The 25,390-nt window shown below is 42.4% G+C and overlaps 1 protein-coding gene across 4 annotated transcripts in view; it reads right to left on the minus strand.

The window, feature by feature from the left end:
- rhbdl1 (rhomboid, veinlet-like 1 (Drosophila)) overlaps positions 1–23,197 on the minus strand; it is a 231,802-nt gene extending 208,605 nt beyond the window's left edge. For 2 of the 4 annotated variants that reach the window (XM_078559082.1, XM_078559084.1), the window contains exon 1: positions 22,884–23,143. In XM_078559082.1, the coding sequence (XP_078415208.1) occupies positions 22,884–23,078 (195 nt within the window). In that variant the 5' untranslated portion in view covers positions 23,079–23,143. Of the gene's footprint in view, positions 1–14,917; positions 15,074–22,883 lie in introns of those variants that run through there. The other 2 variants (XM_078559081.1, XM_078559083.1) reach the window with 2 other exon arrangements.
- Between the last annotated feature and the right edge of the window lie 2,193 nt (positions 23,198–25,390).

A 25,390-nucleotide genomic window follows, 5' to 3' on the forward strand; every position in this document is an offset into this window, starting at 1 on the left:
GGGGAAGGAGAAGAAGGTCATTAAGAGCTAACTTGAGATTTTGGTGGGCGCACTGGCTACACACTGGGTCAGGGGCAGAGCAGGAGCATGGAGGTGGCAACATAGTGAGGAGCCAGTCATGCTCAGCGCAAGGAATTAGTAGGCTCTTAAAAGGGAGAATGGCTGAGAGGGGTACTCAGACATTGGCACATAGGTGGAATCAAGTGTGCACAGGTTGTGGCAGGGTATTGACTATGCGTTCACGTGGTGCAAGGGTTGTCAACCTTCTGGCGTTGTGGGGTCATTAGAGGAGGGGGCAAGGCGAGACCTGGACAAGATTCAGGCTTGTGCTGATAACTGGCAAGTAACATTCGTGCCACACAAGTGCCAGCAATGACCATCTTCAACAAGAGAAAATCTAACCATATCACCTTGACATTCAATTGCATTCCATTGCTGAATCCCCCACTATCAACATCCGGGTGTTACCATTGACCAGAAACTAAACTGGGCTAGCCATATAAATACTGTGGCTAATAGTGCAGGTCAGAGGCTGATCTTCGGGAAAGATGGTGTTGTAATGGTATTGTCTCTCAACTATCAATTCAGAAGCCCTGGCTAATGCTCTGGGGACATGGGTTCAAACCCCAACATGGTAGCTGGTGGAATTTAAATTCAATTAATAAATCTGGAATTATGAAGCTAGTCTCAATAATGTTGACCATAATCATTGAAGCTCCCTGTAAAAACCCACCTGGTTCACTAGAACACAAGAAGTAAGAGCAGGAGTAGACCATATGATCTGTTGAGCCTGCTCCGCCATTCAATACAATCTTGGCTGACCTTGGGCTTCAACTCCACTTTCCCGCCCATTCCCCATATCCCTTGATTCCCTGAGGGACCAAAAATCTGTCTATCCCAGCCTTAAATGTGTTCAGCAATGGAGTATCCACAACCCTAATGTCTTTTAGGGATGGAAATCTGCCATCCTTACCTGATCAGGCCTACATGTGACTCCAGACCCACAGCAATGTGGTTGACTCTTAACTAGCCTCTGAAATGGCCTAGCAAACCACTGAGCTCCAGGGAAATTAGGGATGGGCAACAAATGCTGGCCTTGCCAGTGACACTCACAACCTATGGAAGAATTTTTTTAAAATTCTGCAGTGAATAACTCACCTCCTGACTCCCAAAGCCTGTCCAGCATCTACAAGGCACAAGTCAGGAGTGTGATGGAATAGTCTCCACTTTCCTGGATAAGTGCAGCTCAAACAACACTCAAGAAACTCGACACCATCCAGGACAAAGCAGCCCACGTGATTAGCACCCCATCCACCGCCTTAAACATTCACTCCCTCCACCACTGATGCACAGTGGCAGCAGTGTGTACCATCTACAAGATGCACAGCAGTAACTCACCAAGGCTCCTTCGACAACACCTTCCAAACCCGTGACCTCTACCACCTAGAGAAGGACACGGGCAGCAGGTACATGGGAACACCACCATCTGCAAGTTCCCCTCCAAGCCACACACCATCCCGACTTGGAACTATATCACCGTTCGTTCACTCACTGTTGCTGGGTCAAATTCTGGAACTCCCTACCTAGCAGCACTGTGCGTGTACCCACACCAGATGGGCTGCAGCAGTGCAAAAAGGCAGCTCACTATCACCTTCTCACGGGCAATTAGGTATGGGCAATAAATGCTGGCCTTGCCAGCGACACCCATATCCCATGAAAGAATAAATTTTTAAAAGTCTTCCAGACACAACTGCAAGGCCACCAAAGTGCAAGAAAGGTAGTAGATGGCAATGGGAGCATTACTCTCAGATTTCAGATCCAGTGTCAATGAGGAGTAACATCTTTCACAGGAAGGGCAGAGCCCTGAGCATGTGGAGTGCAGTGGAGAAGAACCAGTAAGGTCCCAGGTTGACCCCAAGTCATGTGTTGATTTAGCCAGTAATAATTGTGGTGGCCGTTGAGGTGTTTTAATTGGCCTCTGAGATTCTAGACTAGAGTGGCAGTAAAAAAATCAGAGCGCATGCGTGCACCTGACCATTATCCAGCTGCAAGTGTGTTATATGGAATCCCCTCCCTAAACCTGTCCGTCTCTTTACCTTGCCTTCCTCCTTTAAGATGCCCCTTAAAACTTACCTCTCTAACCAAGCTTTTGACCACTTTCCGAATATCTCCACATGTGTCTTAGTGTCAAATTTTGTTTGCTAACGCTCCTGTGAATTGCTATGGGACATTTTACTATGTTAAAGGCACTATATAAATGCAGGTTGATGCTGTTGTCATTGAAGATGTCAGGTAAGGGTAGTATAGAACTCAGATCTGATGGCCTCTGTGATAAAATAGCTTTACTGGTTATCCAGGCTTACCCAGGAAGAATGACCACTTGGGGGCTATATCACATGGCACCTCATGAAAGTCCACCCCAGTGTGAATCTCCATCTTCAAGAAAGGAGGAATGAAAAAAATTTAGAGGATAAAATGCCCATACAAATCTCATCTTGTTGTTGTAGGCCTGGATATACTCATGCTCATTCATTAATTACCATGACGACAGATAGCTCTTGACAAGAAACACAAAGTGCCACCCCCGTGAGAGCTATTTTCTCTTGCTGTTTGCATTTTCAGTGGTCTATACTCAGTGACAAAATCTGTGCAAGTGTACTTCAGTGCAGCAGAGCATGGAGGAACTTTGCATTGTGTGGTCAGCGTGAAAAAGATCTCAAATCAGGCATGCAAGACTTGTAAAAATTTCCTCTTGGCAGAAGTTTGGTCCATATGTATGTTTGTTTTATCCAAGATAGATCTGGTTGACAATCTGGCTTGTTGGCTGCTTTAATTGATTATGTGCTCAGGTGCAGCCTGCTTATTGTCGTTTTCTGCTGATGTGATTCCTGGAATACGTTTAAGCTCAGGATGTTGGCTTGGCTCACATTTGGGCTGAGCTACACAGCTTTCTGCACGGAGTACTAACAGACATTTGGGATGCCATGAACTCCAGGTTCTTCCACCTAGGCACTCATATGGCTGCTCTGCAAAATCCTGTGCAATTTGACAAGAAACCCCTTAGGCAGGACAGCAGCCCTCTGGTCAGCATATTGCCTGTGGCGGTCTGGAGTGCAAAATACACATCATTGAAATGATATCAGAAGGCTTCAACTGAGACCGCACGAAATATTACTGTTCCTTGGGGCAATTCAACAGCATAAGTTGACAACAAGCTGTAATTCTTTTCTACTATGATTAACATAACAATGATCGCTGCTGCTGTGCCATTCCTGTTGATTTTAAAAAGTCACACTTGCGGTATTACTTTCAGCCGATTTCACACTGATTATTTATGATTTTTTCGGGGAGAATTGTTCCTACATCTGATTAACATGGACTTCTCATCACGACCAGGACATCTCTTCTTTCTGCCCGCAAGAATTCCCCATTTTTAAGATATGTTCTTCTATGGAGCCTGGTTACAAGGTCTACAATGTAAAAGTGTTATACAGTTATGCACATTTGTGCACATCAAAATCTTTGTTTCAGGAGGACAAATGTACAAACAGTGCTATTTCTGGTTACATAAAATGTACAGCACATAAATAGGCCATTCGGCATGTGGTGTTTATGCACCACACGAACCTCCTCCCACCCTACTTTATCTAACTCTATCAGCATATCCTTCCATTCTTCTCTCCTTCATGCACTTATCTAGCCACCCTTTAAATGCATCTCTGCTAATTGTCTCAACCATTCCATGTGGTAGCATTCTACATTCTAACCACTCTTTGGGTATTATTCAAGAGAATCATGGCCATATTGAAGGATAGGGACAGGGTTTGGTTACTTAAGGCCAAGGGTGAAGTTGACATACATGAAGAGCTGCCCATTCAGATGAGCATCCAAAACATGAAAATAAAATAATTGTGCTACAGAGCTTTGAGTTTGTTCCAACAAAATAAGATGTGCATACCACCAATTCATGTTGTAAACTCTTGAGGAATACCTTAGGGTAAATAATTATATCATTGCGAACTGTGGCAACTAACATGATTAACAATTATTAAAAAATGAAATTGATACACCAAAGGTAAAATGCAAACAATTGTAAAAGTCATTCAAGATATCTTGTTCCTTCTGTAATGTCCTGTTTCAGGGTGGTGAAAGATGCCCTCAGGGATGGTGTCTGGTCTTAACCAGGTTATCCAAGGATTCATGCATTCATTTGATCTCCTTGCAGAAACAGCCAATCCAAAATCAACTGGCTCCAAATGAAAGCACTGAGATTACAGCTGGGAAAACCTGATGTTACCTTAAGAATTCGACATTCAAAATTTGAAATTAGTGGCTTACTCAGGAAGTAGCAACCTTTGCAGCTGTTTGATTAAGGCCATAGAATTCCATCTGGATGATCTGAGTGCAAGTGCAAGCTAAGTGCAAAGCACCATTACAAAAATATGTCTGGCAAATTGCACTTTGTGATTTCAGAAGGAAGGGCTAAAGGTAGAGCCACCAAAGGAAAAGCCAGTGAATATAACACAAAAACATGAAAAAACTGTGATTTTGAACAATTGAAGAAACACAATTTCCAATGCTCCATTGAAAGACTTGGAAGAGATCAATGTCTAGTAATCATCCTACTGAAATGCAAGGGGACTAGAAGATGTCAACACATGGTAGATGCAATTTGAAAAGGAAAATCAATAATACACAGTGGATAAGGTTGGATATTGAGCCAAGAAGATCACTGTATAAAGACAGCACAGAGTCTGGGAAGCCCTTGAGGTGGGAGGAAAAAGAAACAGCAGATGAGCCTGTCACAGTTTAGCATTTATTTTCTAACATTTGCCCTTGTGTTCACACTTAGACAAAAACGTTCATGAAAAGTCAGTCTTATTCACCTCAATACACAGGTTTAGCATGACCAGATGTAATCATTAATTCATAAACATATGGTCAGAAGTTACTAAAAGTTGCTGAAGGGACCAATTCAAACAGATCATGTCAAGGGCTTTAGAGAGACTCAAAGCAAAGAGGAATCGCCAAAGTATTCGAATGTAGAATTCCAGAGACAAAGTACATAAACCAAAATGGATTCCTCCTCTTCCTCCATACTCCTTTTCCTTTGTTTTGTCCACAGCCACCTTTACCTTGTTGGTTCCTGGAAGAGAGATACTCAAACAGATGCAATTAAGCCTTTTGTGCGATTCTCCTTTGCTTTTATTGCAATCTAGGTACCAATTTTCCTAGGAATCCAAGGAAGATTGATTCAGGTAGTGGTTCAGGGCAGGTCCAAGAAATGACAATATATGCACACAAATTAATAAATTTATGACAGGTGCAATTAGGAGGTGAGTTACTCGCCACAGGATTCCCAGCCTCTGACTTGCTCTTGTAGCCATAGTGTTCATATGGCTAGTCCAGTTCAGTTTCTAGTCAATGGTAAACCCCAGGATGTTGATAGTGGGAGATTCAGTGATGGTAATGCCATTGAATGTCAAGGGGTGATGGTTAGATTCTCTCTTGTTAGAGATGGTCATTGCCTGGCACTTGTGTGACACGAATGTTACTTGCCACTTGTCAGCCCAAGCCTGGATATTGTCCAGGTCTTGCTGCTTTAGGACATGGACTGCTTCAGTATCTGAGGAGTCGCGAATTATGCTGAACATTGTGCAATCATCAGCAAACATCCCCACTTCTGACCTTACGATGGAAGGAAGGTCATTGATGAAGCAGCTTAATATGGTTGGGCTGAGGACATTACTCTGAGGAATTCCTGCAGTGATGTCTGAAGCTGAGATGACTGACCTCCAACAACCAAAACCATCTTCCTTTGTGCTAGGTATGACTCCAACCAGCAGAGAGTTTTCCCTCAGATTCCCATTGACTCCAGCTTTGCTAGGGCTCCTTAATGTCACACTCAGTCAAATGCGGCCTTGATGTCAAGGACAGTCACTCTTACCTCACCTCGGAAGTTCAGTTTTGTCCTTGAACCAAGGCTGTATGAAGTCAGGAGCTGAGTGGCCCTGGCAGAACCCAATCTGGGCATCAGTGAGCAGGTTATTGCTAAGCAAGTGCCACTTGATAGCACTGTTGATGACCCCTTATATTTCTTTACTGATGATGGAGAGTAGACTGATGGGGCGGTAATTGGCTGAGATGGACTTGTCCTGTTTTTGTGTACATGACATACCTGGGCAATTTTCTGCATAGCCGGGTAGATGCCAGTATTTTAGCTGTACTGGAACAGCTGGGCTAGGGACGCGGCATGTTCTGGACACAAGTCTTCAGTATTAATGCTGGAACTGTCAGAACCCACAGCCTTTGCACTATCCAGTGCCTTCAGCTGTTTCTTTATATCATGTGGACTGAAGTGAATTGGCAGAAGACTGACATCTGTGATGCTGGGGATCTCTGGAGGAGGCCAAGATGAATCATCCACTCAGCACTCCTGGCTGAAGATTGTAGCAAATGCTTCAGCCTTATCTCTTGCACTGATGTGCTCAGCTCCCCCATCATTGAGGATGGAGATATTTGTGGAGCCTCCTCCTCCAGTGAGTTGTTTAATTGTCCACCACCATTCACGACTGGATGTGGCAGGACTGCAGAGCTTAGATCTGATCCATTGGTTGAGGGATCACTTAGCTCTGTCTATCACTTGCTGCTTATGCTGTTTGGCACGCAGGTAGTCCTGTGTTGTAGCTTCACCAGGTTGACACCTCATTGATAGATATCAATGGTGCTGCTCCTGGCATGCACTCTTACACTCTTCATTGAACCAGGGTTGATCCCCTGCCTTGATAGTAATGGTAGAGTAGGGGATTACAGATTGTGTTTGAGTACAATTCAGCTGCTGCTGATGGCCCACAGCACCACATGGATGCCCAGTCTTGAGTTGCTAGATCTGTTCGAAATCTATCCCATTTAGCATGGTGAAAGTGCCACACAACACGATGGAGAGTATCCTCAATGTGAAGGCGGGACTTCATCTCCACAAGAACTGGGCCAGTGACAGTACCACTACGCCATTACCTCCCCTTTCCCATATTGTCCCAGGTAGATGCATGTTGTAGCTGCATTGGAACAGCTTGGCTAGGTTTGTGGCTAGTTCTGGTGCACAAGTATTGTTAGTGAACAGGATGCTGGTTTCATGATCAACATTAGAGAGGCTAGCATTTTATTCCAGATTTTATAAATTAAATTTACATTCACCCAGCTTCCCTGGTGGGATTTGAACTCAGGTCTCTGGAAGATTAGTCAGGGTCTTCGGATTACTAGTCTAATAACATCATCACTATGCTACCAATCTGACAAATGTTTTAAGCACAGTGCATGCCTGGATATTGGTATCTAAAGCAAATTCAATTATCACTAAACACCTCAAATGATTGTGGAGCTTATTTTCTGAAATTAATATTTCTTACTTTGCCCTAAATAACTGTCTCAATTGGTGTGAGTTGAAATCCAGCTGCAGAATATGAACAACAAATGCATTAATACCCACTAATTTAATAAAAGGATTAAGCTATTTATCTCAAGACAGGTGACTATCATATTGACAAATTAATATATTTGTTACAGATATCACACATCACGATTTTGAGGCAAATGTGCGATATTCAATTATGGCTTATTAAACAGAACTTGGGCAATGCGTAGTAGCAGTGATTTCAGTAAGCATGGGATTTCCACCAGTGGTAGCACACTGCAATTAGCAGGAAATGTGCAGTAATCACAGCACAGAGAACAATCTAGACAGAAATTATTGTAATATTGGGAATTGCATACTTAACCCACAAGTGTCACTACTAAAATAAGTCTCATGCATTGAAATTTAATAGTCTGCAAAACTGTTTGGAACAAAAGCATCTGTATTTCCTTGTAATGTCTGAAAACCTAATGAAAATGATTACTAAACCCATAGAAATAGCAGTATGGTGCCATGATAGTTACATTCAATAGAAGGGGCACACATCCTGCCTATTTTGTTTCACACACCACATAATATTTTAATTTCCAAACAGTTACAACTTATGCATGGACTATTAATGAAACATCGGGACAACTCTTCTATCTCACAGACGTACTTGCCTGTAGATTTCTCGATCATTGATTAATGGATTTCTTTATTTTCCATCTCATGTGTGCATACAAATAACGTTTTCCAGACAAAACACAGGAACTCCCATGGATCTCATTATAAGTCAAACACACTGATAGCAACTAAACGGAGGGGCTGTTGAACATCCCTGATGGTTACTGTGTGCTTGCACTTGACACCTGATGCCATTTAAGAACAATTATTTTGTAGGAATGTCTTTTTTCAATTATAATTAACAATGTGCAGTGGTTGGTAGGTTAATTTAATCATTCATGGGAGCTGGGCTTCGCTGGCTAGGCCAGCATTTATTTCCCATCCCTAATTGCTCTTGTTCAGAAGGCATTTAAGAGTCAACCACATTCCTGTGGGTCTTAAGTCACATGTAGGCCAGACCAGGTAAGGACAGCAAATTTCCTTCCCTAAAAGGCATTAGTGAGCCAGCCGGGCTTTTACAACAATCAACAATGGTTTCACGGTCATTATTAGGCTTTCACCATGGTGGGATTCGAACCCAAAGCATTACCCTGGGTCTCTGGAATATTAGTCCAGTGACAATACCACTATGCCACCACCCTGTTGATCTACTACAAAGTTTTTGTGAATGTATATTATTTACATATAACTGCATTTCATTTTTTGAAATTGTCAGCAAGTCCTGCAATCACTTTAAAGATTGTTGGATGATAATTAATGACTGAGAAACGAGGACTGCTCCAAATTTGTCCCACTGACTGTGTCCAATTCCCCAATCAGCCCTACCATCCAGTAAGTCTCCGCATCTACAGTTTCTAGTTTGCTGAAGGACCCACTGCACAAAACTGTCATCAATTTGATGCAAATTCACACGCTTACTCAAAAAGGCCATAACAATGGATAATAGAAGAAATGTGAATATCATTGTAGTACAAAAAGATACTTTTTAGTGAGGTTCAGATTGACGCACAATCTTGGACTTTGCTCAGCAACTAACTTATATTATACCTGAGCTAAGCTTGAACAAAATGGATAAAGTGTTCTATTTTTCAACACAGACATCCTTCAAATTGAAGAGCACAAAAAATGATCATGTTTTTTAAAACTGATGAATAAAATAAAGCAATGAACTCAGTGCTACATCACAGTGTCTCATTAAAAGGTATCAGACAGTAGCAAGAGTAATAGCTTAACAGCAATGTGTCTATTTACTTATCTTGGACCTAAATAGTATTCTGACAGTAACACCCCATAAAAAGCAATGACTTACATTACCAGCAGTAACTAACCTACTATTGCTATGCTATTCTGTGTGAGTGTTGCTAATAATGGGCCTGCACACAAAAGCAAAAGTGATAGATAGACTGTTGTGATTATGTTTAAGGAAAAAAGCTCCAAGATTGTGATGTTCATCATTATGTGAATCAGCTTCCTATAATAATCAATTCCACACTCATCCAGTTCTTCATAAAAGCATGAGGTGTCAGCTGTGGCTCAGTTCATAGCACCCTCACCTTTGAATCAGAGGGTTGTGGGTTCATGTCCCACTCCCGGAAAACCAAGAACTGTGATTGTACTCGAAAGAAGTTGCAATCTGTGACTGTTGGTAACTCGAAAGATAAAAAAAGCATTCCAACAATCATATATCCACAAAGTCTCTGACTCAAACCTGGCTCTGATTTTACACCATTCAGATATCACACTAGTAATACATGAGTTTTATCCTAGAGCCATACACGAGTTGTAAAGTATCATACTTTAGGGAATTTCAACTTCTGTCCACTCTGTGCTTCCGTTAATGTTTTTATAGCACACATATAGATTGATTATAAGTGGTTCCTTTGTAAAGAATAATTACAAGCCAAGCATTTGTTTTGACTCCAAAAGTTATGTGATGTATGCATATATGCACAAAATGAAGAACAAAAGAAATAGGAGCAGGAGTAGGCCATTTGGCCCCTTAAGCCTGCTTCACCATTCAATAAGATCATGGCTGATATGATTGTGGCCTTAATGCCACTTTCCTGCCTGTCCCCCTTAACCCTTGGCTCCCTTGTCAATCAAAAATCTGTATAACCCAGCCTTGAATATATTCAATGACCAAGCCTCCACTGCTCACTGGAATAGAGAATTCCAAACGCTAACAACCCTCTGAGAGAGGAAATTACTCCTCATCTCCATCTTGAATGGGAGATCCCTTATTTTTAAAAGCAAAATACTGCGGATGCTGGAACTCTGAAACTAAAACAGAAGATGCTGGAAAAACTCAGCAGGTCTAACAGCATCTGTGGAGAGTAAAACAGAGTTAACGTTTCGAGTCCGTATGACTCTTCTTCAGAATCTGATAGACAAGATCACCTCTCATTCTTCTAAACTCCAATGAGTACAGTCCCAACTTGTTCAGCCTTTTGTCATAAGACAAACCCCTCAGCCTAGTGAACCTTCCAAAGCAAGTAAGTCTTTCCTTAAGTAAGGTGACACATTCCAGCAAGAAAGAAAAATTCGAAGGGGAGGATCTATCATCCGTGGTTAACTAAAAATGTTAGAGATAGTATCAAACTTAAAGAAAAAGCATATAATTGCACAAAGATCAGTGGCAGGTCAGAACATTGGACAGAATATAAAAAACAGAAAAGAATGGCTAAAAGATTAATAAGGAAGGAAAAATTTAAAAAAGAGAGAAAGCTAGCTAGAAATATAAAGACAGATTTTTAAATATCTATAGAAATTCTAACAAAGAAAAGAGGTAACAAAGTAAGCGTTGGTCCTATAGAAAGTGAGTCTGGGAAGTTAATAATGGAAAATAAGGAGATGGAAGATGAATTGAATAGGTATTTTGCATCAGTCTTCACTATAGAGGATACAAGTAACTTCCTAGAAATAGCTGTAAATCAGGAATTGGAAGAGAGGGAGGAACTCAAGAAAATTACAATCACCAGGGAAGTGTATTTAGCAATTGCTGGAACTGAGGATTGAAAAGTCCCTTGGTCCTGATAGATTTCATCCTTGGGTCTTAAAAGAAGTGGCTAGTGAGATAGTTGGTGAGTTGGTTTTCATTTTCCAAAATTCACTAGATTCAGGGAAGGTTCCACTAGATTGGAAAATAGCAAATGTAACTCCTTTATTCAAAAAGGGAAGGAGACAGAAAGCAGGAAACAATTTGTCAGTTAGCTTAACGTCTGTCATAGGAAAAATGTTAGAAGCTGTTATAAAAGAAGTTATAACAGGGCACTTAGATAAATTCAAGGTAATCAGGCAGAGTCAACATGGTTTTGTGAAAGGGAAATCATGTTTAACCAATTTGAGTATTGCTGAAAAAGAAGACATGTCAAAGATTTTTGTCTTGCACTCAGCAGGACACTTCGCATGAGTACCAATATAAGGGGAAAACAAAAATTGATACCATTTGAGAAGAGATTGCTGATTGGAAGGGCATGGTATCTCAAAAATTTGAGCAACAGGTGAAGCTGGCTGTTTCACGCTACTACTATGCAGTAGCAACATGAGTGGTATTCGCCACTAACAGGATGCTGTCGTCAAGCCAAAAAGATGTTCTGCCTATCACATAAATGAGTAATGTGGTAGATGAATTTCAGTGCCAGTGTGATGCTAGGTATGTAGGCCTTATGTCCCAAAGGCTGGTGGATCATATCAAACAGCATGCCCCAGCCACTGACCGCAATGGACAAGGTACAGACCCTACCCAACCAGCCCGTGCTTGCAAAACAGTGTCCAACATTAGATGTGATTCTGCGATTGGACAACATTTGCTAAATAATCCTCAGTGCGCTAAGAATTACGCTGACAGCCAATTTAAGATTGTCAGTCAGGCTTGCAGTGTGGCTATTTGCATGTACTAAAAGATACATATATTAATATAAAGGGCCCTGTTCTTTGCAGGCAGAAAAAACAAGTACACACATTAATGCCTGTTTCAGCTAAACAAAATAAGTGGCAGCCATTCGCTGATGCATTCCTCAGGGCAATGCCTTGACCAATCAGGGTCAAGCTGCCTGGTTTAAATTTCAAACAATGCTTGGCAGTAAACTGTCAGTCACCATCAATTGGTACATTTTCCATGGCAATGCCTCTACCAATCAGAGTCCACTTGTCAACCAATCAGCACTCTCTTCCCATACATGTTTTCCCTTATATAAGTATTCTTGCGAAGTGCCCTGATGAATGCAAGATGAAAAGTTTTGACATGTCTCTTTTTGCAGCGACACTGAAGTTCTGTACTACCAAATGACTATTTCACCAATTTATTGGAGTTCTTTGAAGAAGTAACAGGTGCTGTGGATAAAGGGGAACCGGTGGGTGTACTGTACTTAGATTTTCAGAAGGGATTTAATAAGGTGCCTCATCAAAGGTTACTGCGAAAAATAAAAACTCATAGGGCAGGATTTTACGCATCGGCAAGCGGGGGTGAGGCCTCCTCTCCGACGAGTAAAATGACGCGCGGTGACCTCAGGACCTCACCGACATCACCGCGCCCCATTTAAATTTTCAGGAAGGTGAGAGCGCAGCAAAATCAGCTGCGGGCCCGCCGATCTGTCAATGACTAATTGAGGCCATGGACAAAGTCAATCAACTAATTAAGTTAAGATTGGCGGGCAGACCAGGAGCCCCAGCGCAAACTAGAAAAAGCATGAAACCTCATCCACAGGTGGGATGAGGTTTCATGTAGGGTTTAAAAAATTTTAATAAAGTTTTTGTGACAATTATGGACATGTCCCAACTCATGTGACATTGTCACATGAGGGGACATGTTAGGGAAATTTAACTTTTCTATTTTTAGGTTTTGTACATTTTGAGCCGATCTCGCTGAGGCAGCACTTAGCCTCAGGGAGGTGAATGCGCTCTTTCATGCGCATGCGCAAAAGAGCGCACCCTCGATTTTGGGATTCCCCCTGCCCGCACAGGAAGCGTTTGGCGCTTCTGTGCGGACATCACACTGCGTGGGCCTTAATTGGCCCGCCCACGTAAAATGGTGCCGCGCCGATCGGAAGCACATCTGTGTGGGCCCACCCTTCAACATCCCCCCCCCGACGGGGGCAAAATTCAGCCCATGATGTACGAGGTAACATACTGGCACAGATAGAAGATTGGGTAGCTAACAGGAAACAGTGTGGGCATAAATTTTCTAGTTGGCAAGATGTGACCAGTGGTTTACCATAGGAATCAAAACTGGGGCCTCAACTCTTTACAATTTATATAAATGATTTGGAGGGAGGGATCGATGGCATGGTTGCCAAATTTGCTGATGTATATTCCTTCTCAGACTCTTTGTATCCTCCTCGCAACTTGCTTTCCTACCTTCAATACAGTCGGCTCCTTCAAACAAGTAATTAAGATAGACCGTAAATAGTTGAGGCCCCAACACTGATCCCCGCAGCACTCCACTAGTTACAGTGCACCATCCTGAAAATGTCTAATTTATCCGGACTCTCTGTATGCTAATATGTCACCCCCAACACCATAAGCTCATACCTCATGTGGTATTCTTTCATTTTAGCACCTTATCGAAATTTGGAAATCCAAATACATGACATCCACTGGTTCCCCTTTATCCACCCTCTTGTTACATTTTTTCCTTAGCTATTATCCTCATGATTAATGGTAACTAATTAGAAGGAATTCTTATACTGGGTAAATTTAATTGTAAATTTCCCCACTGAAGTGCCAGGGTAAGTGACTGAAAAAACTGTACATAGTATCCTAACACCATAAAACAACAAAACTTGCCCATCAATCTTCCAGCAAGTGCCATATGACAACGTTGCAAAAACTCTTTATCACAGACTACGCGTCACTCTTCAATCATTGCAAGTCTATATGAGAAAAACGGTTTGTTGTTTTAAATTTCAAGGGACTACAAACCAGTAAGTTAATGGAATGAATGTGTGACAAAGAAAATATGTGGAAGGATTTAGTAATTTACCAAAAAATAAACGACTACTGACTTGGGCCTACAAATCTCAAATACCCTTCAGCAACCATCAATTATGTTTTCTACACCTTTCAGCTACTCATTTTTTAACAAATTGCCCTGTTCCACCTTGGATCCTCTAAAAATAACCCAAGCACAGACTCTAAAGCGTGGCCTTGAATTGATTCATTTCCTTACTTCTTGCAGATTCATTAAGCCACTCCTGGCTCTCTTGGCTGATCTCAATTATTAAAATAAGAAAAAGCAGGAATTTCAGCTCCATCTCCACTAGCGCTCAATCAGCCAATAGCTTGCTAAGGAAAGACAGTGCCATTAATGAATTAATAGAAAAAAGTGCTGCAAAATTATATTATGTACAGGGGGAACTGGTGCAGGCAGGCCAGTGTGTATCGGTGCCAGTCCCAAGCCCAGGTAAATGGGGAGGATTAGTGGCAGGAAGGGCATCCAGCTGTAAAACACCTGCCAAATCTAAGAATGATGATTGATATGAAGGTGATTAATCAGCATTGTGGTGACCCCATGTAACAGGGGGAAAAGCCGAAAGGGGAACCAGCCAACCAAGACAGGGGAATTACTTCACGACAAAATTCTAACCACTTAATTGACTCCGTTATAGCCAAACCTTCTGACGTTAGGGTTAAACCCAATAATTGCCTATCGCAATTCTAATTTCAAAACTTAGAATTAAATCTAATAAAACCTGGGAACACCTGCATCAGTATGCTACAGTTCAGGTGTGACACAACTTATCCTGTTTGGCACAAGAAGGACCTCATCTTCTCTGCTAACTAATGGGCAGCATTGACATAGACTGCACTTTCAGTTAGCTGCAAAACATACAGGTGGCTAAACCAAGTTTCATGCTCGAGGAGGTGATAAGAAAGAAGCTAATGTTTAAGATGTTTTACCTGTTCCTTCTGAACTTGTTTTGTTGGTTAAACCCAACATTTTCAGGTCACAAACATCCAGTCTCATTGCTGACCTGCTCAGAGATGACTTGATCCAATTTTTGATCCGAATTCATGAAAACAAGTGGAAAACATTGGAGTTTAATTTGAGTCCCATTCTACCATCACAATGTTATATAAGCAGTCTTATCCAATGCTGTTGTATTGGCAATAATCACCAAACCCTCCTGGCCGGGGATCACAATCTCAAACTCACAATTCCCACGATGAAAAGTGGCACAGTGAATCCTGGGTGTGTCTCCATCAAGTATTAAGTTAAAAGGGGCTCCTGCACACAGATCCCGCCAGCTGGAGGTGTGGATTTGCTGCACAAGCTGTCTGAAGACAGAACATGGATTAAGCAGCCTGCTGGGGAAAGACATGATAAAAGGAATAGAAATTTTTTTTAAAAAACAGTGAAGTCATCCAGCTGTAAGTATGTGGTGAAGAAAAAGAAGTTGTCTGACAAAAATTATTTAGAACACTTTCGTAATGGCAGGGAACAGAGGTTTTAAGAGCTTCCTGAGAATTATGTATATGTTCTTTGTCACTGTGATTAGTCCATCCTTCATGAAGCATTGACAAGTGTTCTCATTACTGTATGTACTTTTTGTTATAGGAAGAAAGTGTTAATGACCCACAACGTTCACCTTTATGGTTACAGATGGACATTCAGGGAAATTAGTCTGCATAGGCTCACCCTACACACTGTGCGTCTGTCATTACTATGAATGTGTCAGAATTGCTACATCTAGCTAGGTCAAGGCTACTGATGTGTGTGCACAAGATATGGGTCATCTTCAGCAATTACAGGCAGGATTTTCCTTCAAGGGGTGGGAAATGGAAGTGGGACCGTTTCCAGGTCCCAAACCTGCCCTCATCAGGAAAGAGTCACTGACCCTGATTTTCACAGCAGCTTGGAGATGGGTTTGGCAGCTAATGAGCAGCTGAGGGGCTGGGAATGGAGGCAGGACTGCTCAAGCGTAGGCCCACTTTAAGCAGACCACAGTAACCATTACTGTGGCTCCTGTTTCATTGCTTTACCCTCAGCTTGAAAAATGCCTCAGGAGAGGCAGATGCCTGGAACCCAGGACAGCACAGCCCCTCGATTTGCAGATGTGAACCTCAGGAGTTACAGGACAGGAGGCTCAGCCTAGACCAGCAGCAGCGGATGTGCTCCCATATGTTGGAGTTCCCTGAGGCAGTGCACAACTTCTTCACATTACTCTCCACCTTAAAGACTACCTCTTTGGCCAAGCTTTGGGTCAGCCCTCCTAATCTCTTCTTTGTTGCTTAGGAGGCCCTGCTCTAGGCAGTGAGGGAGAGGAGGGAGGTCTTCATCCAGTTGGGTGACAGGAGGAGGCTACCCACCCAGACCAAGCAGGCCTGAAAGGAAATGGCTGACAGGGTCAGTAGATGGAGTGTGGTGCACAGAAACTGGGTTCAGTGTAGGAAGAGGTTCAATAACCTGATTCGCTGTGGCAAGGCAAGTGTAAACTCCAACCCTCAGGACAGACATCTGGTTATTCACCCTCCAGCTGAGGAACCTGAGACTGTACTCTGTTCTTGAACCTGGGAGGAGTGTGTGCACAGGGCACTCACTGGCCCCTCAGAATGGCTCAGAGCCATAGTGCTGCTGAGGAACTGTTAGCACTGAAACATGCTGCTTCTAATGAACAGGAGCAGCTGTCATTGGCCACAGAGGCCAGCAAAGCATTTTCTCTTTCCTTGCTGAAGAAATTGGCTCATAATGCATTCGAAAGACTCAGCACACGCAGAGGCTCCTGCTCTCCAAGACTAGCTCTCATGAGTTCTCCTTGCGTCTCCCACAGATGCAGATGCCAAGACGAAAAGCGGACTCCCTGAAAATCACCAGGCCAAGTGCAGCCACATCAGAGCTTGGAAGAGGCACCCTCACAACTGACAAGCACACCCTCCACCAGCACAGATACAATCACTTTGAGAGCTCTCGAGCACAATTAGATAGGGTGGTACTGGGTGATGACCAAGGCATTAATGTGCAGGAGGAGGTGCCAGAGCAGAGGCAGCTGTGGTCAGTTCCCCTTGGAGAAGGAAGGACAGACACAGCCCTGCTCAGCTGGACACAACACAGATGCAGTGCCTTAGGAGTTACAGGACAGACTGAAGGTGTTCTGCAAAGCGGTCACCCAGTCTGCGTTTGGTTTGGAACACCTTTGGTCTGTCTGCAAGCATGACCCAGACCTTCCTGTCGCTTGCCATTTCAACACACCACCCTGCTCTCATGCCCACATGTCCGTCCTTGGCTTGCTGCAATGTTCCAGTGAAGCTCAATGCAAACTGGAGGAACAGGACCTCATCTTCCGACTAGGCACTTCACAGACTTTCGGACTTAACATTGAGTTCAACAACTTCAGATCACGAACTCTCTCCTCCATCCTCACCCCCTTTTTCAATATTTATTTTTTAATTTTTATATTTTTTTCCCCTACCTATTTCTATTATTATTTTTAAAATTTATTTCCATTAATTGTTTTATCCCCACCTTTTAGCCTATTTCAATCTTTTTTCCCACTGTTCCCTCCCCCCACCCCACCCCACTAGAGCCATCTGTCACTTGCTCATCCTGCTTTCTACTCTTAATGTCACCATTAGCACCTCCTTTAGCCAGTATCACCACCATCAACACCCCTTCGACCTTTTGTTTATGACATCTTTTACAATCTCTCCTTTGCCTCCACCTATCACTGGCCTTCTACCCAGCTTCACCTGTCCCACCCCCTTTAACAGTATATATTTCACCACATTTCTACTTCTCTTTAGTTCTGAAGAAGAGTCACATGGACTCGAAACGTTAACTCTGTCTTTCTCTCCACAGATGCTGTCAGACCTGCTGAGTTTCTCCAGCAATTTTTGTTTTTGTTTCAGATTTCCAGCATCCGCAGTATTTTGCTTTTATCTACATTTACCATATGTAATTTCTCAAATCGTTCACATACCTTATATCAAAATATTATTTTATGAAAGAAATCTAAGTGATTTGCATTTGAATTAATCAACACTATTTGCTTCCACCTATTACCATTCACTCACTGAAATCATGGGATAGATGTTGACTTTTGGGCAATGGAAGAGATGTCCAAATAGGCACCCCAACACAGCTCACCACACTGAGCACTGAAAATTGCCTGGTGCAGCCCCCAGCAGGGTAAGTTACAGTTGGGATTACAATCACATAGGTGGGGGCCCTGGGATGGCAATGGCTCAGGTTATTTTTGTATCACAGAAGTAATTGAATACTTACCTTTAGAGGGTCCCTTCTCTTTCATTGTTTGGTTGAAGCCTGCATTGCACAGGCTCTGACTATTTCCTACCCAAAATCCTAATTATAGTCCTACTCATGTATTAGGAACACAATCTCCATATTAAAATGAGGCCTAATGCCAAAATTAGGAAGGCACTTTGGACCCATTTGTTGACCCCTTCGAAAATGGAGCCAGCCGTATCGCCAGTGATATTGGGGCAATAAGGCTACTCCATTTTTAGGCCAATACCGCCAGGCGAGGACACACAAAATCGACTGACTTACCATCACCTACCTTATCTAGACCCTTTAGAACCCCAAAACAGCAATCATAAAACTTCTCACCCGTCTCTTTTCCAATGAGAGCATGCCCAATTTAGTCATCACAATAAGTTCATCAAAGTCCATGCCTTCAATCATTTGGGCTGCCCATTTTTGTATTCTCCCAAGAGATGCGATATCCTTTCAGTGCTGCAGTGGCCAGAACTGTGCGCAATAATGCCAATGCATTTGCATCAATAATTTAAGAAGGGGCATGATTACATCACTTTGGCTTGATATTCTGTCATATTCTCTCTCCGCAGATGCTGCCAGATCTGCTGAGTATTTCCAAAAATTTCTGTTTCTGTTTTTATTTCTGAATCGCTTTACCCACTGCCACTGGCCATTGTTGCAATAGTTTCAGGTTTTGTCATCCAGGCTCCCAAGTTCTCTTTCATGTTCCATTCACATCATTTTCTTTCAATTTCACTATAGTGCCTTCCTGGATTTTTTCATCCTCAATGCAGTTTGCATTTCTCTTGACAGAATTTAGCTTGCCACTTATCAGCCCAATTTTCAAGTAGATTAAGATGCTCCTGTATCATGTACTGTTCAGTTTTCCAGTCTATCACCTTACTTAGTTTTCTAGCACACTCAAATTTAGCTACTGTGCTCAAGATTCTTAGCTCCAGTTCAAGATTCATTCTATTTCTTTACCCCTCCGTAAAGTACCTTGTTTTTTTTCTCAATGTAAAAGATGCTACATAAATGGCTAAATTTTATAGGGCCTGCAGGAGGCATATGGAGGGGGCGGGGGGTGGTGGGGGTGGTGAAAGATCGCAAGGAGGGTGAATGTTGGAGCTCCCGTCGCCTACCCATCGCCATGGCATTCTGCCAGCAGCAGAGAACATGGAGGACGGCCCTCTCATCCAGAGGCCAATTATGGGCCTCTTCCTGCCGCTGCTGGCATTTTACCACCGGCAGGTGGCTCTCCACTGCATGGGAGATGCCAGGTCAGCTCTGGTGGCCTCCCTTAGGGTTGGGGAGATGCGCACTGAATTGGGCACTCTGTGGCCCACAGAGGGGCACCCAGCAGCAATGCCACCCCCGCGGCAACACCTCCCCCTCTTTCACCAACAAACCACTCCACCCCCATCCCAATCTGACTGGCCCCGTCGGTGTCCGACACCACTCACCTTGCTGTGAAGGTGGCAGTCATCGCTGCATCTCTCAGCTGGATGCAGTCCCAGCAGTGTACACCGCTCCTGCTGCTGGGACTGAAGAGCTGATGGGTGGCACTCCGAAGGACCAGCCTGCTTTTAAAGGTGGGCTCTCATTCCTTAAAAAGGACCAAGAGCTCCGGCAGCAGCTCATCAGGTGCAAGGTGGCCATAAAATCCGGCCGGGGTTTCCCCAAAAGGAAGAGATGGGATTGACCCCAGCTTTCCAGACCACCATTGCGGCCACCACTGCCCCGATAAAATGCAGCCTGTGTTTTTGTTGACCTCAGATAACTAAGCCTTTCTCTGAAAAACACTTATTGACCTAGACCCCACTCTGTAGGTACAGCCCGAAAGTTTCACCTGAAATTTGTTTGAAGCTACACCCATTTTGCTGATGTCAGAGCGCACTCAAGAATTCTCCCAATTCATTAGAATGCATCCAGACTCAAAATGGGTGTACATAGGCACAATAAGTGGAAACCATCAGGGTCCAAGGAAACACCAAACCCACACCAGCACATTTCTTCTTTGACTTTCAACTCATTTAACCATTGTTCATGCACATCAAGCATAGCATTTTTACGAACCTACAATTGAGGTAGCTTTTCAATTTTTAACGTGACATGTTTTGTCAAAAATGCATTTAAAGAAGCACATAATAGAAGGCAAGTCTCAGTAAGGATAATTTACTGAAAGATGATCAAGAGATTGCAATTAAAATGCTTTTGTTTCCTGCTGCACCTGAAAATCTAGACTCAATGTTGAGGGATCAACGGACAAGCACAATTAGAGAATATTTACATTTGAGAGAGGCATGCCCCCCAGTTCTATGGGCGGAGATTCACTCGGATGGAGAGTTTGATGGAATAACGCAAAAGAGCAAGGAATCTTGGGCATATTGTAGCTTATATGCATAACTCACTTATGCCCAAAATTCAGTGATCTGTCAAGTTACTTAATTGGTTTGTGCCCAGATTACCCAGATGCCCATTAACAAATGCGGGGGAAACTCGAGGCTGTCATGTTTAATGAAAATTATGGTTTTGCCTTGGGTCTGTGGCTATAAATCCCACATTTGCCCAGTGCTGAGAGCTCTGTGTAAACTGTCTCTTCTTTGTGTCACATGGCTCAGAGATAATTGGAAAACCCCAGCAGACATAATGCCAACATTTAAAAGTGGCATAGTGGAAAATATGTTATAACAAAACATAACTTTTTCAATTATTTTTAAGTAACAGAGACATTGTGACATGTCAAGATTCTAACATATTCTTTGGTTTGACTAATAGAAAAACAAACAAATTTCTTATTACATTTCACCTTTCAAGACCACAACCTCCACTGTATAGATTGACATGGGCAGCAGGTGCATAGGAACATGATCACCTCCAAGTTTCCCTCCAAGTCACTCACGCACCATCTCTACTAGGATATATATTGTCGTTCCTTAATTGTCAATAGCTCGAAACCCTGGAACTCCCTAACTAACAACATTGTCGGAAAACCGTCATCACGTGCCTGGCAGAGGTTCACGAAGGCAGCCAACACCACATTCTCAAGGGCAACTAGGAATGTTGGCCATGTCTGTGATGTCCATGTCCCAAGAATAAATATACAATAGTGAAAAAAAATTCCAGTGATCACTTCCTCTTCATTTCTATTATACAGAAGTACAATGACCCGAGTCATTTCCCCAACATTTCCATTATAAAAGGCTTCAATAGGCCAAATGATTTCTCATATACTCACCCTGTATCGAATTTCTTTGGACTAAATCAAACCTCATTCACTCCCATTATGTAGAAATCCAATTAACCAAATCACTTCTCATTCATTCTCATTCCATAGAAATACAATTGGCCAAATGGCTTTTCATTCATTCCTATTATACAAAATCCCTGATTGAGGCATCACTATTAAGAACATATCTCTGATTGGAGTACAAAAACATCCCTCAATTACCTACCTATGCAATAACTTACTGAAAAATATCAGTCCAGAACATGTCAGTCATTTTTCACACATTAAAAGCTCTTGTAAGAAATGCATGGCACATAATCAGGCATTCAAAAATAGATTCAGTTGTATTCAATGTTTAAACTAACCAAAATTCACATATCACAAATTCCTTTAAAAAGATCAAGTCTCAATAAATCATTTTTCAAGCATAGCATTTCCAAAAAAATTGCTCATTTTTATCAGCAATGACACCATTAATGATTCTTAACATTTCTAACACACTTCAAGCTATAGCTAAAAGATTCATTAATTAATTTTATTTATGGCTTTTTTAGGCTCATTTGTATTTTACATGTTTTGTTAAATAATCCTTAGCATGACCGTCTTTTAAAAGATAATATCGAACAGGAATGTATAACACACCATATAGATTGTAAGATAACATCAAGGCAAAAGCACGGTCATGTTATGGGAATTTAGAGTTAACAGGACTGAGTTAAAAGAAATGGGCACCATGGTTGTAGGCAGAGCAGGTTTTTTTTAACTTCTATTCAATTCCCAGAAAACCATCCCTATTAGTTAAGGTAGAAGTTACTTTACAATTGAAGAAGTGCCAAAATAGTATTATTATGAGTTCATGACTCTACATCCTACTCCCAGTGAGTATCTGCAGTTGACTGCTCTCCTGTCCTAAATTTTCTCCATCACTCTGTTGCTACACTGTATACCCTGTTTTACTTTCTCTTTTTGATTCCTTTCCTTTCTTTCCTATCCTTAACCCTTATTTCTCACCCCCTTTCTAAGTTATTTTAATTCTTTGTATCTTGTGCTCTTTCTGCTTCATTTTCAGCGCTTTTCCTATTTCTCATTTTCAAATTCGGGACTTCCCCACTTCTCTTTATCCTCTCCCTTTCTGAGTAAAGTGCTGTTCGTTTAATAACCTGCTGCCTGACTTCACTCTTACTTTTGATTTTCCTGAGTCTCATCCTGCTTTCCTGCATTTCTGCATTCGCTCCCTCAACTCCAGTGTTTTGCACAGCACTGATATTAGCTAATTATTCAACCAGACAGATAGAATGTAAAAGACCATGTAAGATGTGGCTCGTGATTCATTAATATGTGATGACATTCAGAGTAATGGAAGATGAGAACTCTGGAATGAGATGATCCAAGTGTGGGAGGGTGACTAAAGACATACTGACCTGCTCCTGTATGAGCTGAAGCAGACAGCTCCTATCCATATACAACCTTGAGCTTGCTGCACACACACCAGGCAAGAATTCTCTGCCTCTCCCAGCACTCAGACAGAAGCACAAGCACTCACAGGCACTGAGGATAGCTTGCAAGGCAGTACCGATCCAGGCCCTCTCTGCACAGCGTCCTTCAACAGCCAACATCTACACAACAGAATGCCAACAAGCTCCTAGAAGAGATGCAGCCAATCATGTCCAAACAAATTGAGAGTGAGTGACATGGCTCGAACGTTTACTGTAGGATTTTTCACACAGCTGCTGCCTCAACAGCTCCCTCTGATGAGAGATAGTGAGCCCTGCTCGAACATAATTACACTTACAGCACTGATACAGAGACGCTACAGCCACACTGCTGCTCTGCAGAGGAACGGAGAGATATACAGCATCTCAAAGACTCCAATATTAACCCTTTCCTAGCTTCAACATGTCTTTGACAATTTTCTTCTGAAATTGCTGGTATTACATTGTTTTATCTCATCAATTTTATAAACAATTACATAAAAATCCTAAAATTCATATCTTATGCAAAAGAAAAGGTTCTTGTTTCCCTTTCCCCCTCTTTGCAGTCTCTGCATCAAAGCCTCGTTGAGGAAACCAGGTGACCTATTCCCTGACTTCAGTGAATGCCTCTTCATCGGAATTAATTATCAGGTCCAAACGTGCATCCCATCGTTTCTTGTTACCTTTCAGCCCATTATATGTAACCATTCAATACCCTAATCCATCCTAAATGACATTTCGCCATCAATAACAAATTTTAAATCATTCCAAGTCAGAGCAATTATTTATCAACTCTAGATAACCAGTGTGTTTACACAAGCTAAGAAAGGCTTATAGTAGCATCAGCTTCATTTCAATGTGACCTGATGTAACTTTTGCCCCTCAAATAACACTGCAGTAGGAGTTCTCTTCCTTCTGTAGGCTATCCATCCCGCACATCCCTTGCTTTTGCAGTTGCAATGTGCTCAAAGGTAAGCGCAGAGACAATTGTGGTGTCATTTCATTTTATCTTTTTGCACATGTTAGGAAAAATAAAAACATGTGGTACAGGAAGCAACTGCAATAAGGTTAAATTTGATCTCACTAGTGCTGCTTACAGATGGGCCCTGTAGATAGCTATGCTGCCTAATAGGTGAAAAAGTGACAGGGTAAAATGCGGCTTGTTCAATACATAATGGGAACAGGCTATTCAACTGGTTTTTAGACAGGCTGCATGCTGATGTGAATTATACACAAATAGTTAACGCTGCGTAACATCTTAATATTACACACATTCCCGGGTAACATCGAGTTCCACCTTGGTGTGCACTCATGAATGCCATTCTGACCCAGCAATTACCTGCTTTTCCACATACATGTAAGTGCATTGAATTAATACAGCACCTACAGGTGAATTTAAAGAGGTCCTCAAGCTTGGGTCTAAAAGGCTCAAGGGCCTCAGGCCTGACACTGTTACATTGAGTTCAAAGGGTGGAGTCTTCATGCAAAAGGGGTTAATGAGAAACCTCGTTCCAGCTGCTTATAAACATATAGTACAACAGCAGAACATATTATGCCATTAATTTCACATGCCCCCTCATGGTGGAAATGAAACTTATAATGGAGATTGATTTCAAATATTTTATAAATATCATGGAATATTGCACTTCTGACTATTGGCATCTGATCTACATTTTTACAGTAGTGTTTGGGAGTGCCAATTCCTAACAATAATAATGTATGAATTGTGATATTAGGTCTTTTGTTTTACGTCACTTATATATAGATTTCTAGCCATTGAGTGAGTTTGGTAGTGGAGAAAGGAAAATCTTGCATTTATGTAGCGCATTCCACAACCTCAAGCCATCCTTACCAGACAGTGAAGTGTTTTGAAACCTAGTCAGTGTGGCAATGTAGGGAAGCAAAGCAACCAATTTGTAAGCAGTGAGGCGGCCCCATACACAGCCAGGAGATTTTTAAAAACGTAGGCCTGAGTTTTTCCCTCGTCGAGCAGGCTCGGCGGGAGCAACCAGGGGTGGTCTGGGAGCTGATCCCCGCCCCCCGATCAGCTCCGCACCGCGATTTCACGCGGGTGGGCCAATTAAGGCCCGCCCTGTGTCGATTGCGAGCGGTAGCGCTGAGTGTTACCTGTGCAGGCTGGGGGAGGAGGGAGAGTCGGTCCTGGAGCACAGTTCGTGCACGCGCACTAAAGATCGCTTCAATCTTCCTGAGGCACAGCAGAGCTGCCTCAGGGAGATTGAAGCACTTTTTAAAAAATAAATAATGACATTAAAAATTTAATGAAACGTGTCCCCTCATGCGACTGTGTCATACGAGATGGAACATATTTTTAATGTCAAAAGAAAGTTTTTATTTAATTTGTATTAGCTTTAGGAAACCTCATCCCGCTCGTGGATGAGGTTTCCTAAAAATTGTAAAGGCCGCTTGGCCTTTTCACCTGCCCGCCAACCGTTAGG

Source organism: Cetorhinus maximus, chromosome 15, assembly GCF_964194155.1.
Source record: "Cetorhinus maximus chromosome 15, sCetMax3.hap1.1, whole genome shotgun sequence".
In the NCBI taxonomy this organism is placed as follows: Eukaryota; Metazoa; Chordata; class Chondrichthyes; order Lamniformes; family Cetorhinidae; genus Cetorhinus; species Cetorhinus maximus.